General features: G+C 30.6%; 3 protein-coding genes across 7 annotated transcripts in view; 1 reads left to right on the top strand and 2 right to left on the bottom strand.

Moving 5' to 3' along the window:
* LOC106788471 (C-terminal-binding protein) overlaps positions 1-4,260 on the bottom strand; it is a 31,672-nt gene extending 27,412 nt beyond the window's left edge. For 3 of the 5 annotated variants that reach the window (XM_014751749.1, XM_014751746.1, XM_014751748.1), the window contains exon 1: positions 3,741-4,259. The gene's annotated coding sequence lies outside the window, so the exon portion shown is untranslated. Of the gene's footprint in view, positions 1-2,468; positions 2,606-3,740 lie in introns of those variants that run through there. The other 2 variants (XM_014751743.1, XM_014751745.1) reach the window with 2 other exon arrangements.
* A 1,087-nt stretch (positions 4,261-5,347) lies between these two features.
* Positions 5,348-7,531, top strand: LOC106788474 (macrophage erythroblast attacher). Its single transcript, XM_014751753.1, has 6 exons — positions 5,348-5,633; positions 5,719-5,784; positions 5,933-6,344; positions 6,440-6,752; positions 6,821-7,130; positions 7,220-7,531. Exons 2-6 carry the CDS (start codon positions 5,746-5,748, stop codon positions 7,319-7,321), a joined length of 1,176 nt encoding a protein of 391 aa, XP_014607239.1. The 5' UTR covers positions 5,348-5,633; positions 5,719-5,745; the 3' UTR covers positions 7,322-7,531.
* Positions 7,532-9,952: 2,421 nt separating this feature from the next.
* LOC106788463 (NADPH-dependent diflavin oxidoreductase 1-like) lies at positions 9,953-17,017 on the bottom strand. Its single transcript, XM_014751732.1, has 13 exons — positions 16,584-17,017; positions 14,973-16,448; positions 14,677-14,895; positions 13,882-13,985; positions 12,780-12,900; positions 12,626-12,707; positions 12,356-12,495; positions 12,103-12,248; positions 11,929-12,014; positions 11,687-11,833; positions 11,291-11,599; positions 11,008-11,210; positions 9,953-10,932 (listed from the first exon to the last, which is right to left on the bottom strand). The coding sequence occupies exons 1-13, from the start codon at positions 16,667-16,669 to the stop codon at positions 10,818-10,820; spliced, it is 3,234 nt and encodes a 1,077-aa protein (XP_014607218.1). The 5' UTR covers positions 16,670-17,017; the 3' UTR covers positions 9,953-10,817.
* Between the last annotated feature and the right edge of the window lie 259 nt (positions 17,018-17,276).

Here is a 17,276-nt window from a genome sequence, read left to right as displayed (position 1 = left end):
TTTATAACAACGTAAGAAACAGCCAAGAAATAGGATTTATCAAATTCAACAATTCACGATCATTTAAAATGCTTTGGATTCAATATATACAAAAATTGTCTTCTATTTCTCATCACAAAAAAAGAAAAAATGAAATTACTTTCCAAACAATCTTTAATAGAAATTTAATAAGTTTAAGTACGCATGTAAGTATACTACATACATATAGCATATCACTTTTACCAACTTACGTATGTTAGAGGACTTTGAAATCATTCAAAGCATACCAGAAGGAAAGTTCTAGACTCGCGTCCTTGACCTTGCGCTTTCGACCATATTTCTTAGCTCGAACAATGGCACACAATTGTAGTACTTAATAAACTCGAGATCATGAAATTACGTAGATATATCTCGAGAATGTCATTCTAAATACATATATTTATATGCATACACACATAAGTGGAGTGGACCAAAATTTCCTAAATAATTTGTTTCCGATTACAAAACTCCGAACTAAGAAACTTTATAACTATACTGTATAAAAAAAAGTAATCATTTTCTAAATCGATCGAGTATTACTCACGAATCTTTGATACCATCGGAAAGAATGAACAACACGTGCACGTACACTGCTGACATGATAGTAATTACTGATGATCGTTTGTTTATTATCAGACCGTTTTCAGTCAGACGAGTTTTCCTAGTGTTTATTACACAACTGCAGACAAGTAATGTCTTAAAAAAACTCAAATTGACCTAAAAAGAAAAAAAAATAACATAAAACTTATAAAAGAAAAGTAATCAATTGAAATAAAATCACTATAAGAACTTTAAATCCCAGTACTATAGAATCTAACGGCGTAGGCAGTAAGGTGTCTGTCAAAATATGTTTAACGACGATTAATGTGTTGAAAGAAATAATCAGTTTGATCACCGACTCCAAGAGATCAATGATTAAATAATACGAAGATGGATTCTAGATTGACGATGATATTGTTGTAGTCATCTTGTTTAGAGAAAAGTAATAGTTTGATCAGAACATCAACGAGAACAGGAAACTTGGAAGGAAGTGTCTTCCAAAGGGCAACGTGTAACAGTAGCAGTAGCAACAGCAGCGATAGTACCAGTAGCAAAGCAGCAGTAGGTTACAGTGCGCGCGATAGTTAAGTCAGGTCAGTTTGCTAGCTTACATAAAGAGGCTAAGTAGCGGCGAAAGGAAGAGGACAGCGAATGTTATACACGAGAAGGACAAGTTAGAACAGAGGGAAGGTAATAGGGTGGGGAGATAGACAAGAAGTAGGGGAGGTAGAGAATGGAACTGGTAGGAGTTAGTTAGCTAGTGACTGACTATGTATGTGTATATATGTATAGAGAGAGAGAGAGGGAGAGAAAAAGAGGAAGAGAAAGAGAAAGAAGTAGAGAGACTGTTAAAGGGGTGGGGGCACCTGTTACAACGTTCAAGACTATCCTATCTCTCTTTCCTTCCTTCTTTCTTTCTTTCTCTCCTTTCATTTCCCTTCTTTTCTTCCTTCCCGTAGACACCACTTAGGTCGTTACATTTAAATTTCTCTAGTGAAGGCAACGTAACCGTTTTCCTGTGCATAAACCCATGGACACGATCGATGCGGTCATTCTCATTCTCTCTATCTATTTCTCTTTCGTAGAACACGATACATTAGTCGTCGTATTTGTATGTATGTAATATACTTTTTTATATATAGTTCTATGAATCTCCAAATTTTTAATAGCATTGAGAAGAAATTAATGGTAAATATTACAGCTTAATTACTCCCTCCCACATTACTATTACTATTATTAATACTAGTATATTACTACGCTACTACGATTACTATCGTCACTATACATTTCTCTCTCATCAATCGATGTTTCCTGGTATTTCAAGCGAATTCACACAACAATCGTCTTCTTTAAATTCAATGTATTACTTTCTTATGAGTATTATTTTTGTTTTCTTTTTTTTCTAAGCATCTTTATAACTTCGTAATAACTTAAAAAATTCAAGGGATAAGGGAGAAAACAAAAATAGACAATCTTTAGACGCTAAGTATGTATACAAATACTTATGTATACATGTGATATCGAAAATCATAAGATTGTTTACACAATACGATTTCCGAATGTTGCTTCTTATCGCATTCTTCGAATCGATAAAACATGTTGATAACCACCAAGTGGCTCGTGAAAAAATAATCATTGCTATACTTTGTAACTTTGATAGCTTGATAAACGGATGAATTTAATAGGAAAGGGGATAGACAGAGAAAAATAGAAAAATAAACAGCAGAATTTAGAAATGTTTGTCGAAATGGTATCATTCATATAACATGCACGCTCTCAAAGTAACGTATGATTTATAACGGCTATGGTCAATTGGATATATTAGTCGAAAAATATATGCTCGAACACGCGATCGGTACACTTTCAATACATACATATGCATGCATAAATAAACATACATATATACATACATAATGTATATAAGAACATGCAAGAGCAAGACGACCGAACTAATCGACGACAGTTTGGTCGAGCGGTTAATTCTAAAAATCCTCCAAGCTACATCATAATTGGTCGATCTCCGTAGGGTCCTGACCATCCAATCACCGTCCGGCAAAGATCAACCAATGATAGCCGACCAGTTCATAGAGAGCAAAACGATTCTCTACAAACATTTAAAGAACAAATCTCTTCGGAATAAGTAAAACCAATCTCATTTTTGTATTAAAATAAAAATGTGTGGTACTTTTAGAAGGATAAACATAAAAAAAAAAATAAGGAAGTATTAGGTTAAAATGTAACTACCTTTTTTTTTGCATTTTGGCCCTATGTGATAGAGACGCTTTTATGATCGACAAGAGACACATATCTCTTTCTGTCTCTTGTTAAAGTATTTCGAGAGACTTACGGAAGAGCGAGACGAACCCGCGTCCGCATCGAAAGGGAGAAAGAGAGAGAAAGAGAACAGTTTGAAACGTGTCGCTGAAATCCTATCACGGTGGTGGTAGTTCCCCGTCGTAGTCGATCAGACCGAAAAGAGGGAGAAAGAGAGAGGATACCGGACGAGAAAAGAGAGTAGGAAAGAGAAAGAGGATGATAATCGGGCCAATCCGGCCGATGGAAGGAATAAAAAGAAAGGCGCGTGGCTCGTTGCTGGCACGGCGTCTCCCGCCATATCGCGCCGCCAGTTGCCGCTATACGCACGTACGAACGCGAGCGTGGCAGAGAACAAGAGAAAGAGAGACGGGGAGGAGAGAGATGAAGGATGGGAGGTAAAGTAGAAGAGGGGAGGAGAAATTGAAGGAATGAAGCGGGCGCACACCCACACACACATTCACGTCCAACACGAACGTGCGATTAGCAGGAGCAGGGGCAGCGGCTGCGGCAGCAGCAGGAGCATGAGCATGAGCAGTATCAACGGATACACATCGGAGAATTGTAGTCGTGAAAAGGAAGAACGAAGGAGAATGTATTGCGTAGAAAAAAAAAAAGAGGGAGAGAGAGAGAGAGCAGGAAAAGAACGTGAGCAGTCACGGAATTCTCTGCGGTGCGTATGTATGTGGACCGCGTGCGACGTGCTACTACGCGGCCCGCGTCCACCGATAAACGGGCAAGGATAGAGAGAAAAGTGAAGAGTAAGATAGATAGATAAAGAAAGAGAAAGATAAAAAAAAGGGAGGGAATTATAGCATTAATAAAAAAGAAAAGAAAAGAAAAATAGGAATCGTGCCGCATCGACTAACCTGTCGGAGGCGACTCTTCGTATATTTGTCGAGCACCTTAGAACTCTTCGTCGTACTCGTGGCGTTTTCACCGGTTGTACTGAAAGGGACTAACGAGACAAGGGGAATAACACAAATCGTATCACTCTATCACCACTGTGTTCCTTCGTATCCTTTCTTCTTCGGTTGCTTAGGTCCTTGTTGAATATTTTTTTATCTGGCTCTCTTGTTGAGAGCGGAGGGGTGTCCACACGGCGGCGCGGCTCTCCTCTCGGTTCGCGCCGCTCTCGCGTCGTCCACGGCCGACTTCGGAGAGCCTCCCCCCGTAGAGAGAAGCCCCGTGTCGATCGTATTAATGTGGACACTGTGATCGCGCGCGCCTCTATCCTTAGGACGCTCCGTAACTTTCTTAATTATTCGATTTTTTCGATTATACGATTAAAAGAAAAAAAAGCGAAGATCCGACGATACGCGGAACTACGCTCGCGACACTCTCCCTCGCTGGAGGAAAATGGCGGCCCCCGGTCGCCCGAGTGACTCGCGCGCGCCACCGATCCTCTCCGTCACCAACCGACTGCTCACGGACACACCCGAACTCCCCCGACCGACATATACCGAACGGTTGAACGCTTAAATTTAAGATTAATTCAACGACAAACTGCCGACATCGACAATATACTCGATATATCACTCTTTATACCTTATTATCTCATTCCTTAATTACTATATTTATTTATTATCATCTTAATGTTATTTATTCTTTCATCATTTTATCTAGCATCTATCGCAGTTTTATCGCACGTGTTTAGTTTTTAATTTTTTTTATTATTATTCAGTTAAATTATTGACTTTTTACTGTTTATGTACAATACTGAAAATAAGACATTTTAAATATTAAAATGCTTCTTTAATTATAACGATACATTATAATATCGTTATTATTTATTGTTAGATTTGAAGATACAGAGTCTCCATCTTGTGTTCTGATATCTTTTATCATTTGAAACCGTGATTTCTGAAATCTAGCCTTTATATATCTTTCTTACTTCATTATTTTCTAATAGAAAATCGTTGACCAATAATATTTTAAATATATATTTGTGAAATACTTCCTATGATTGGTTGATTTCAGAACTGCGATTTATGGACCAATAGAATGTAATGAAGTACATTGTTGATTATATACTCAAATTCTTATCTTTCGATTGGTTGACATATTCGAAGTTTTTCACTGATAAATGAAAAATTTTATATTATTATTATATTATTTCAATTCTTATACATAAACAAATAATTCAATAAATTATATAAATAATACGTAAAATATAAGTAATTAAATGTAATAAAAGTAACAAGATTTCTGATTGGCTATCGATCACTTAGAAACATGGTTGCACTTTCTGTTGATTATTGTTGCTTAATTTTACTTTTATAATCATGACATTTTATTATTAAATAACCAATATCCCATTGCTAATAAAAATGACAATATTAATAATAAAATGTATCATAGATAAATTCAAATTTAAGTATACAATTAAATGGCGTGTATCATTTTGATTAGTAGAGTCATCTAACGGTTTAAACATATATTATAGTATACTTAACAATTACAGATTAAGCTTTAGTACTAAATATCGTAGCATTTGTTGCTGCGATTTTGTATGAGGAAAGTTCAAAATTATTTCATAACATTTGATTGGAAGAAAACAAAATACAAATAATAATATTGTTGCACTTCATGCTTTCTTTCAGAACGCGGCTTAAAAACATCCAACGTATGTAAATAATATTAAATGATTCGTTAGAAAAGAAAAATGCAAATCTGACGTTCCATCATATATTCGTCACAAATATATCTCTCTTTCTCTTACCCCTTTGTCATTGTGTTACTACATTTTACTTGTTGAGATTGTACGTAAAAATGGACCAGTACTTAAATAGTGTCTTATTGTTCGAGTAAATATTATTGACTGATACGACAATTATTTCAAATTAGATTTGATAGTTTCACTAATCATTCGACATGTCAGACGTGAAAAGTCTTGAACATCCAACGTTGAAGGTAAATCATTTCAAAATCTATTAATATTTCATAAAAAAAATGACATTTTAAAATATTTAACATATATAAACCTTGGTTAAATGATTTTTAACATGTGTTTGTTTTCTTCTATTTTGTTATTTTCTTTTTGTACTTTTCGATAATGCAGGTTCCATATGAACTTTTAAATAAAAAGTTTCGTTCAGCTCAAAAGACATTAGACAGAGAAGTGTCACACGTACAAACTGCAACGAATGAATTAGAGAAAGGATTGAAAGAGGATGAAGCAAGCGTTGCTACTGGAGAAATAACTAGACTTTTAGGTGGTGTAGTAGCCAGACTTCAAGTTTTAAAACGCAAAGCAGAGGAATCTATTGCTGAAGAATTGCAAGCTGGTATGGTTTGCAAAAGACGTTTGGATCATTTGAAACAACACGTCAATACAGCTCCCAGCGCTGTTAATCAATGGAGAAGACAGAGATTAGATCGTATGTTGGTCGAATATTTTCTTCGGAAAGGCTACTATAAAACAGCAACTAAATTAGCAGATAGCAGTGAACTGAGGGATCTAACTAATATTGGTACAACAAACTATCATTTATTATATGTGTTTGATATAATTTTGATCTACCTTTTAAGAATCATTGGCTAAGAAGAAAATGTGTATAATTTTTAGATGTTTTTATGGTCTCTAGAGAAGTAGAAAAATCTCTAGCAAATCATGAAACTTCAAGGTGCATTGGTTGGTGTCATGACAATCGATCAAAGTTAAGAAAATTAGGTAGTACAATGGAATTTAATTTACGCGTACAGGAATTTATTGAATTAGTAAGAGCGGATAGAAGACTCGATGCAGTTAAACATGCCAGAAAATGTTTTGCCAATTATGACGATTATCAGTTACAAGAAATTCAATGTTGCATGGGACAACTGGCGTTTCCTGCTAATCTTTATCTCAGTCCGTACAAGGACTTGTTAGATGAAAAAAGGTATATTATCTTGTTATACATATATTAACAATATATATATTTTAACTCATTGATATTGTTTTTTCTAGATGGGATAGACTAATAGAACAATTTAGACATGAGAACTATAGACTTTTCCAATTAGCCAGTCAAAGTGTATTCACAGTAGCATTGCAAGCAGGATTATCTGCGCTAAAAACACCTCAATGCTACAGCGCAAATAAAGAAGGCAGAAATCCAAGTTGTCCTGTGTGTAATGAAGCGCTTAATGAATTGGCAGCTCCATTACCATTCGCTCATTGTTCTCAATCAAGACTTGTTTGTAGTATTAGTGGCAAACCTTTAAATGAATATAATCAACCAATGATGATGCCAAATGGATATGTTTATGGAGAACAAGTGAGTCAATTTTAAGTTAGATACACAAATATGTGGGTAAATTCTTTAAACATATATCCTTGTAATAAATATATTTTTTTCTTATGTAGGCTTTGGAAAAAATGGCACAAGAAAATAATGGTATCGTAATTTGTCCAAAGACCAAAGAAGAGTTTCCTTATAAAAAGATTGAGAAAGTATATGTTATGTAAAATGAATAGTTACATTTTAAACTATATAATACATAAAACACGGGAGTTTTTGTGCAAAAATAGGCATTTGTTTAGATAGAGTTTATCATTTTTCTTTTCTTTTTTTTTTTCTTTCTTTTTCCAATTTTTGTTGATATAAAAATATATATATATATTATTGTTTCGTGCTATGTAATAATATTTACTAGAGGAAAATACAAACCTCTTTTTACAAAACTATTTTTATACTAATTTAATAATATATCCAAAATATACATTAATAAAATATATCATTTTTATGTGTATTATTATGATTCTGAATAATATTATTTTTATGTGATTCTATTAGTTATTTTTTTCCTTTTTTTTCTTAACGCGTTTATTAAACACGTATTCAATGGTAAGCATTTAAAAGGTCTCAGGTAATTATATAACTTTGGTAATATATATATATTCTGAATTTTGTAACTGCGTTATAAGAAAATTATACTTATATTATACACATTCCAAATATTTTTCGATACGTCGATAGATTAATCATTCTAAAAACTAATACTTTAGTCCCGAGGTATTATTTTTAATATGAATATATCGTGAGTTTATAAGAAACGTATAAATAAAAATAACTAGCTTTGGAACTATCAAATACGATTAATAAATATAACAATAATAATAATAATCATCATCATCATTTTCATAAATTATATAAATTTTTATAAGAGATAACAAGATCGTCAAAGTTTGTCCACAGTTCTACCTTGGTACTAGAAAATTAATAGCCGAATTTAATAACTACTTATTAGGATGTATTACGTGTATACATACATTGCAATGATTGCATTACTAATAATATATTCGGATTATACAATTTTATGTGAAAGATATTTGATGGAGATACTTAATCTAAACTTTTAATGCATATGATACGTATCTTAAAAAACAAACACGAAATATGTTTTTATACATTTTAATATTTTTTATAAAAATATGTTTTTTTTACATCAGATTTTTGTTTTTTTTTTTAATTATTCAAATGATTGCATTTCTTTTTATTCTTGTTTTAACTTATTGTCTCTATTGATATACATACATGAAGGATTGTCCCTTTTTAGAAATTTAAATTCTGTATATTTTACAATAAGAATTTTTTTTATTATTAGATTATATTATAACAATAGAATGATAACAAAGGCAAGTATAATGCCTTATTATATTTTGAATGCATGTAATAGATAAATAATGCTATTAAAGTGTAAAAACAGTATATATATATATATATATATATATATATAACAAATCCACGTACACGCGTCTCATAGATGCATACATTACACTCGTCGCACGGAATAAAAATCGTTACTACATTTATAATTCTGGTCGTAAATAGTATTTTATAGGTTTTGCTTTTTTTTTTATTTTTTTTTTTATAAGGCGTGCAAGGTTGGAGAAAATTCTATTTTTTAAATATTAGTAACGTGTATAACAAGCATATATGTAAAAATCTTTTCTTATAATAATATTAATAATAATAATAATAATAATAATAATCATAAGATTTGTAATTTATTTATTACAATAAAATGTAGCTCGCTGACGAACAAATGAAATGTACAAATTACAAATATCTGTGCGATATCTAATCGATAAATAAAGAAGAAATTAGAATATTTGTATAATAATGAACTTCATTAAAAGTTATAAATTATAAATAATAACATTTTTGATCAAATATTTTAATTGTATATTTGTTTCATTCGTTTAAAATATATATAACACGCTAAACAAATCAAACAAATGAGAAAGTAACGAGATCTAATAAAACTTATCTCTCTATTTACCCAATAATTGTAATAATCAGTGTAAATATTATTTGTATTTAAAAGTTATTGTATAAATATAAAAAAAGTAATCAAAGCAATATATATATGTGTATGTGTGTGCATTTTCACTATATATTGTAAATCTCTCTGTTTCGATCTCTTTTTCAACGTACTATTTCTACTTTTTATATAGAAAAGATCTATAAAGTATCATGTAAAGTCATGAATTATTACATTTTCTTTGGTACTTTTATTCTTTCGAAATGCTATTATATTATCGTCATATAAGAAATTTTTCGATTACCATTTTATGAAAATAATGTAAATTTCTTGATCGATTTTAAGATTTGTAAAAAAATCATGCAAGCGTGAGATATCTAAATTGTTTGTAAAAAACAAAAGGTGGCTATCTGTTTATAATAATTTTCACTTTTTTCATCATTAATTCTTCATGCGTATTATGTAACATTATTGTCTGTTTCATCATGAATCATTTACTCGTATAGAATAATACAGTCGCATAGACTTTATTATTTTCTTATGTACTATGTTTGGTCACTTATAATGGCTTTTAAAACAACAAAAAAAGTGATAACTTATCATGTTTTCTTTCATAAAGATTATCTAAGAACACATTGTTTATGATGCTGCTGCCTATCGAGTATATTTTCGTGTAAAATAAATGTTATTTATGCGTAACAAAGATAAAAAAAAAAGAAAAAAGAACATACGTAGAATAATTAAAAATGACTATTCAACAAGAAACAAAAAGTAAAAATATATACAACACTACAACCTTACGAGTGTATAATAATATTAACATTCATATCACAAACTATAAATTTATTAATAATTAAATTTCTTCTATTTCATCTCCTAGCATGCAAATACATAAAGAGTATTGTAATAACCGAGCGCTAAGGTACCCAAATCCTTGTTGTTTCCATGGAAGCCCCTATTGAAATCAAAAGTTAGATAAAAAGAAATTGTTACGTAAAATAATTTCAATTATAGTATTAAAGCAAATAGATTAATTATAAGCGTAGATATACTATTGGTTAGTCTGTCAAATTGCAGTTGAGCTTCAATTCTGGGCCTCACAGGAAACAAATCCGATTTATGGTGGATACTCGACGTATTTATTTAACATGTATGATGTGTAATTTTAAAATACAAATAATAACAGTTTAAATGCTTGTTCAAAATTTGATTCTATTAACAATGTTATTTTGCTTCAGATCGTTCTATTTAAAAAAGTTTTTTCTTTTGTTCTTTTAAAAAAGGAAATAATTTTTATAAAACGAGAAACGATACGTTTTAAATTTCGTTTCACAGTCGGAATACTTATAATCGTAGAATTTAAAGAAATTGAAATTGTGTGCTTACTCTCCAGCGGCTTTGTAATATTTAATTCAGGCATTTCTGTAGAACCTAATGCGACATATATAGTTGTTTTTTCATTAAGGCTGATTGGTCCAATTTATTATGATATTTTGAACAAGTTATTATATCGAAATATATTGTTTGTGATAATAACCATGTACCTTTGATCTTTTCATTAATTTCTAATTAGTAACACAAAATGTTGAGTTAAAATAATAACGATCTTTGGCATTAACTGAAATCTTAGAAAATAATTCCAAACGATGTTTGTTGATGAATGTCAAAAATGTTATTCATAAAATATCCAATGCTCTCTAAGATATGATCATTGGCATAACAAAAGAAAACAAAACTCCAGTAAAAATACCAGTGATCAGTAAAGCTGCACCAAACATACCAGCTACTGATGAATATTGTGGATCTACCATTCTAAAAATGACAAATATATGAATTATTGCAATCGTATCGATTAGAAAAGTTCATTTTCAAGGAATGTACTCTTACTTGGGGCAATACATCATTGCAATAGATGAAAAGTAACCATGAGAAATACCCATCGTAATCCCGATAACTAAATATCCCCAATCATTTGTGATAAACACTGGCAGATATCTTGTAATTTCCGCTGGTTGATAGTTACAAAAAAGAAACAACGGTATGAAGAATATCCGTAAAATAATTGGTATTATCAGATATTTTTCGCTGGGCTAAGTAAAAGAAAAAAAGAAGAATTACACTTCAACGTCAATATGAGGAAAGAGTAATAAGCAATAAAATATTTATATACCCATTGAACGATAGATGCAATGGAGCTACCAATCATAGCAGTAATGTTGAAAGTCAGAAAACACATAATGCTAACATAAAAATCAGGCGGAATTATAAACTCTGTGTTTGATACTTTTATATCAGATTGAACGGCAGGAAATAAAGTAAGAGTAACAAAAAAGACAAGAAATATGTTCAAAAGTTGCGGTGCGCACTGTGATACTATTTTCCAATAAGGTATTGTTTCCATTTTCCCGCTTGCACTATTTTCCAATTGCCTTTTATTCAACTCTTTCTGGTTAAGTAATTCATGGTATCTATAAAATCTCTTCAAAATATTGACAAAGTTAATATAATATGTTTTTCTTTCTTTTCATAAGAAAAATAGGTTTGTTAAAAATTGAAAATGTCTTACATTCAAGGGAAGAGCAAAATATGTGTCGAAACAGGCTAGAAGAATAAATAAAGCTGTTATAAAATAATAAATAGCTGCGGTTCGCGCATTTGGTGCCATAATTTGAGAAACAAGATTGAGTGAAGCTGTGAACGTTCCACATATATTCTGTAAAATTAATAATTGCAATAAAGATAACGTTTACTTGTAACAAGTAAGTATTCATTTGAAAATAAAATAGTTATTATAATATTTATAATTACCGAACCCAAAATAACAGCCCCTGTGTATTTGCTGGGAAGTTTCGCAGCCATTCCGAATACCGAATTTTGATAAATTCCATTAGCAGCTGCAGAAATGTATTATATAAATGTCTACATTTCTGAATAATTGTTAATATACGTATATAATTATATATTTTATAAATAAGAGCTTACTGTTTAATACTACAACGGAAATCATTGTGATCCAGAAGAAAACCCCAGGCCATTTAGAACTATCTGTCATTGCCAATATAACGGTAAATACAAATATTAGAACTAGCGTAAAGATACTCCATGCTATGCGTGTTGTTAAATTTCCACTAAAAGGATAAGATAAAAGTAATTAATACAAATTAATATTTGGTCATAATGCACATTTCATTTATACACAAAATTAAAATTGATGTATTATAAAGAATATGCATACCTGAGCTTCATAAATATATTTAACCAATTAAATAACAAGTTTGGGATTTGCGAGGCAAACCCCAGATATGAGAGAAAATGTGTCGAATAATTACTCTCAATATCTGTATATTCTTTGGATAACTTGTAATTGACAAAATACTGTAAAAATAACAAATTTTACTTATATAAATAAATTGTTAAATAATCTTTACAATGATGACGATGATAATATTAAAAAAATATTAAAAAACGAGTAAATAAATAAATATTTTAAACAAATAATACTTACATCTTTTGCTGTTATAAACATATTCCATGGCATTAAAATACCAATTCCATGAAGTACTAGTATAGAAAATACTAAATGTAATCTAAAAAAATTCAAGTAAAATATTTTGATTATCTTTTTACATATTTCATAATTTAACTTACACTAAATGTACCTGTCACTTGGAGGATTTATTTCTAGATCGGCTTGATCCATGGTTACACCTTTAAAATTTAATTCGTCGTCCGGTCTTCCAGTTCCTTCCCAACCTGGTGAAAGACGTACAGGTTCGCTACCTATAATACATAAATTAATTATTTTTATAAGCTTCTTTTTTTTTTAACCTTTCACAATCCTATGTAACTTAGAAGTCACATACCAATAGATTGAATATTGTTTATTTTTAATTTACTTTTGTTCTCAAATGTATTGTACAATTTGTTTTCAAATGTACTGTACATTTTGTTTCATAATTTCTCTTTGGTAATTTATAAGACTTTAAAGAGAGAGAGTTTGAAATTTAAAAATAAATTTATAATCTTTGAAAATTCCCAATTAACTTAAATTATATTTTGAGGATGATGTTTGTTGATTCGACACTGAACACAAATTTATTTTAAGTCACAAACAAAATTTGAGCTATAGATGGTTAATAAAACAATAATAAATATTTTATCTACATAAAGCAAATTTAATTATAAGTGCTTAAAATTGTATTATATAAAAAAATTAATTGTAATTTTTATTTGCACCATTAAATCTTTAAAAAATTTAATATAATTATAATTTTTTTAATAATAATGCTACGTAAACAACAAAACGATTCTAACTACTTATCGAGTTAGACTGTTAAATTAGACTGAAGATAATTGTTTGTTCGTACCATACAATTATTATGTTTTATCGCAATAGACTTTGACCAAAACTTACTTATTCTATTTCAATATTATCTTTAAAATAACAAAGTGTTTCCCAAAAGTATTTTAAATCAAATATCCACCATAAAAAGACTTGTGAGTTGACTGTTGAAACCAAATTGAAGATTTAAGCCAAACCAGTTTGAGCAACCGTGTCCTTTTTAAGGTACGTACAAAAAAAAAAAGGCTGATTCTTGGAAGAGAAAACAAGTCCTTTTAAGTCATCCCTTAAAAGTTACCATTAAGGTTACTATTTTAAAGTAACCTTTTAAGTTAGAAAGATAAAACGACGAAACTTATAAGATTATACAATATAAATATAGATTATATGATTAAAGAATAGATACAGAAAAAAAATACCTTTAGCAGGGACAATACGTGCTCCATTGGAATCTTTTAAGAGAGTTTGTTCTTCAGGACCCGCGCCAATTTCTTTCTTCGTATAACTACCCGCCATTTTTTTGCTACAATTTCAAACTTAAATTGATTTAAAAAAATATATACGCGATTTTATAATCAATGCATCTCAAATAATAATCGATAGATAAATTATACATATGTCGTAACGTTTAAGAACAAACGAGACTTTGATTAGATAAACGAAATGTTTTTTATAGAAATTTGTACTGTCCTCTTATTTTCAATGCCATGTGCGAACCAACGAATAAATTCATTGGATTCCTTAGCGTGCGATGAACTCCGATATTTAACTTGGGTTCTAATTTGAAGAATAATCTAATTGTACAAATAGACTAATCTAAAATATTAGAAAGGAAAGTATGGAATGACACTAGCACGCGGAATTTAACCATTTTCCTATCTAATTTTTTTATAGGTTAAATTCTAGTATAGAATTCTAAATTCGTTCTACGCCTTACCAGGCATCGTATTAATTTCCGCAAGATGGCGTGCTGATCAAGTGCACCAATGTCCAGGACCGTATTTTTAAGTACCCTTCTCAACAGCGGCATCGCCATAATTGCATATAAATTTACAAATTAAAACATAAATATATATATATATCTATGTATAATATATGTGTACATGTGTAATTGTCGGTGTAATACGTTTTTCATATATATATTGGATTAGATTATTATTTATACCTTTCTAATTGTTCATGCATACTCATTTTTTTTATTTATCAATTAAGACCAAGTTTCACTTTGATAACGATTATTTTTTTCTAAATTTTCTATAAAATTTACAGCCTCCTCATAAGTAAATTTTCCATTTTCTTTTATTAAATCGATAAATTCATCACGAACGTTGTTCGGCATATTTTTTGAACTGCCCGCCAAGTAAATATTGGCGCCATTTTGAAGAAATTCCCAGCACAATGATTTATTTTCACGTATAATATGTTGCACGTATCTGAAATATGAATAGAAAGTAATAAAATAAGTTAGAAGTTATTTTTATATGTGCAATATTTTTATATAGGTCCTTACATTTTATCCTCTTGATCTCGAGAAAAGGCAGAAAACAATTTTAGATCAGTCGTCCTGGCTAAATTAATGAAATCTTCTTTGCAATGATAATCTTTTTCTTTGTATCTACATCCAAAAAATAATAAACATGTGCTGAGATCTTGTTTCGTGGCAGCTTCCTCTAAAAGTAACGATCTAAATGGTGCAATGCCTGTACCAGGTCCAATAAGAATTTTTGGCACGTTTGACGGGAAAATAAAAGTTCCCTTACGTATCCAAAAGATGATTTTACTATTAACTTTCAAATTTGCTAGCCAATTTGAACATAGCCCTAATCTACGCTCTAATATTTTTGTTTTATAATTAACAACGGCAACTAATATATGTATTTCATTTTTTGTACTTCTCATACTTGATGCAATACTAAAAGCACGTGGTTTTATCGGTGACATGATTTCAAATAATATTTGGATATTTAATTTACTCGTAGTATGCGGAAAGTCTGCTAAAACTTCAATAATATTTCTCCGTGGTCTATTAACATAATTGTATAATTCTTCTTGACCACTGGGTATGGTAAATTCGTGAAGCTTTTCTTTTTCTAAATCATTTTCGCTAATTTGATGTAATACTTCAAAAGTAGATCTCCGTGGTTTGTAAGACAAATCCCAATACTGCGCTACGATTTCTCCAAGGGTTAAAGTTTGTCTTAAAACATAAGGTACTTTTATTTCTTTTTTGGACACTTGAACAATCATATCAGGATAAAGTAGGATGTTATTGTCATTCAATACGTTAAAGAATTTTTCAATCTGTTTCAGAGAATTCTTTGGTCTTACATAAATAATATCTCCTGGTTCATATATAATATCTTCTTTTAGAATTTTAATTAATCTAACATCTTGAAAGTGATCTTCAGCAGTAGTTCTTATATTGTCGATAACAGTACCTATTTTCATATCATTTTTTAGATCCATTTCTCGTGTATAAATATCAGTCTCCAAATAATGAGCTGTTTCCATTAATGATTTTTCTTTATGATCATCAAGTACAGTAACCTTGTATCTTTCAATTATTCCTTCAACGTTATCATGAATACTTATCTCAGGAATATTATAAATAGATGCAATCTTCTCCCAAAATTTCTTTACCCAGAGAGTAAGAACGGCATCTATACCTAAATCATGTTGATCATCCGCTAGACCTATCGGCAACAGTTCTATTCCACCAAGTTGTGCTAGTCTTTTATTAAGCTTTTTAGCAGCGAAATTAAATTTCTTATATGAACTATCCCCAAGACCGATGACACCATATCTAACATTACTAAGCATAGAAGGAGGAAGACTCTTGCGTAATAAAAATCTCCAGAACTGTTTCATATTATCAGGAGGATCTCCTTGTCCAGTTGTCGCAACAACAAAGACCATTAAATCTTCCAAACCAAAATTAGTTAAATCATAATCATCTAATGCAGATACCATGCTGTTCAATCCTTTCCTAAAATTAAAATAAAACATCTAAACAATACCTTAAATAAAACATCGACATCATTATTTCGTTATTAAACAATTTCAGTCATATTATTCTTTAATTCTTCAAAAAAATAAATTATCGAAAGAAAAACAACAAAACCTTTTGGCACGTTTCCAGATTTGTTCGGCCACATCTTGAGCTGTTCCGGTTTCGCTGGCATATAATATAGTTATACTAAAATTCATTATGTCAACTTGTTGTTATGCCAACTAAGAAAAAAATAGTCTTTTTGATTTTGTAACTACCAAAAGATTAGTTAGTGGATAGAATAACAACACTTCGACCCAACACAAGCCCCAAGCATGCTTTTCTTGGACAGCTGATAATTTGTGACGTCACTATTCATTCAACTGAAGGTGGGCTCAGGTGAATTTGATATCTCTCGATAATCATTCTGAGATCTTTCTCTTTAAAGATAACATTTTTATTTCGATAAAATCACCACGAATTTATATGATGACAAATTTTGATTCAATTAAATGTCAAGGTTAACCAACATTTAGGCTGACAATTCTGTTTTTTGGCACGTGGCCTGAAGTATTTATAAATAAAAAAATATTCTACGCGTGTTCGTCGCATGAACGAGAATCATTCGAACGCTGTGAATTAGAACGTTGGAGAGGGGGTTAGAGAGGGGAGTAAGTAAGTGGCTGGGAAAGTGGCGGAAGAGGAGGAGTTGGAAAATTTCGCGCGTCTTTCTTACTTTCTTGGTTTTTTACATCCCCTTTTTATTTCTAACATTTTTCTTTATCTTATTTTTCTCATATTTAAAAAAGTTGATGTTTACTAATG

The sequence above is a fragment of the Polistes canadensis genome, unplaced genomic scaffold (genome assembly GCF_001313835.1).
Source record: "Polistes canadensis isolate GaletaPanama2010 unplaced genomic scaffold, ASM131383v1 scaffold_140, whole genome shotgun sequence".
Classification (NCBI taxonomy): Eukaryota; Metazoa; Arthropoda; class Insecta; order Hymenoptera; family Vespidae; genus Polistes; species Polistes canadensis.
This window is presented reverse-complemented; position numbering and strand designations above follow the sequence as displayed.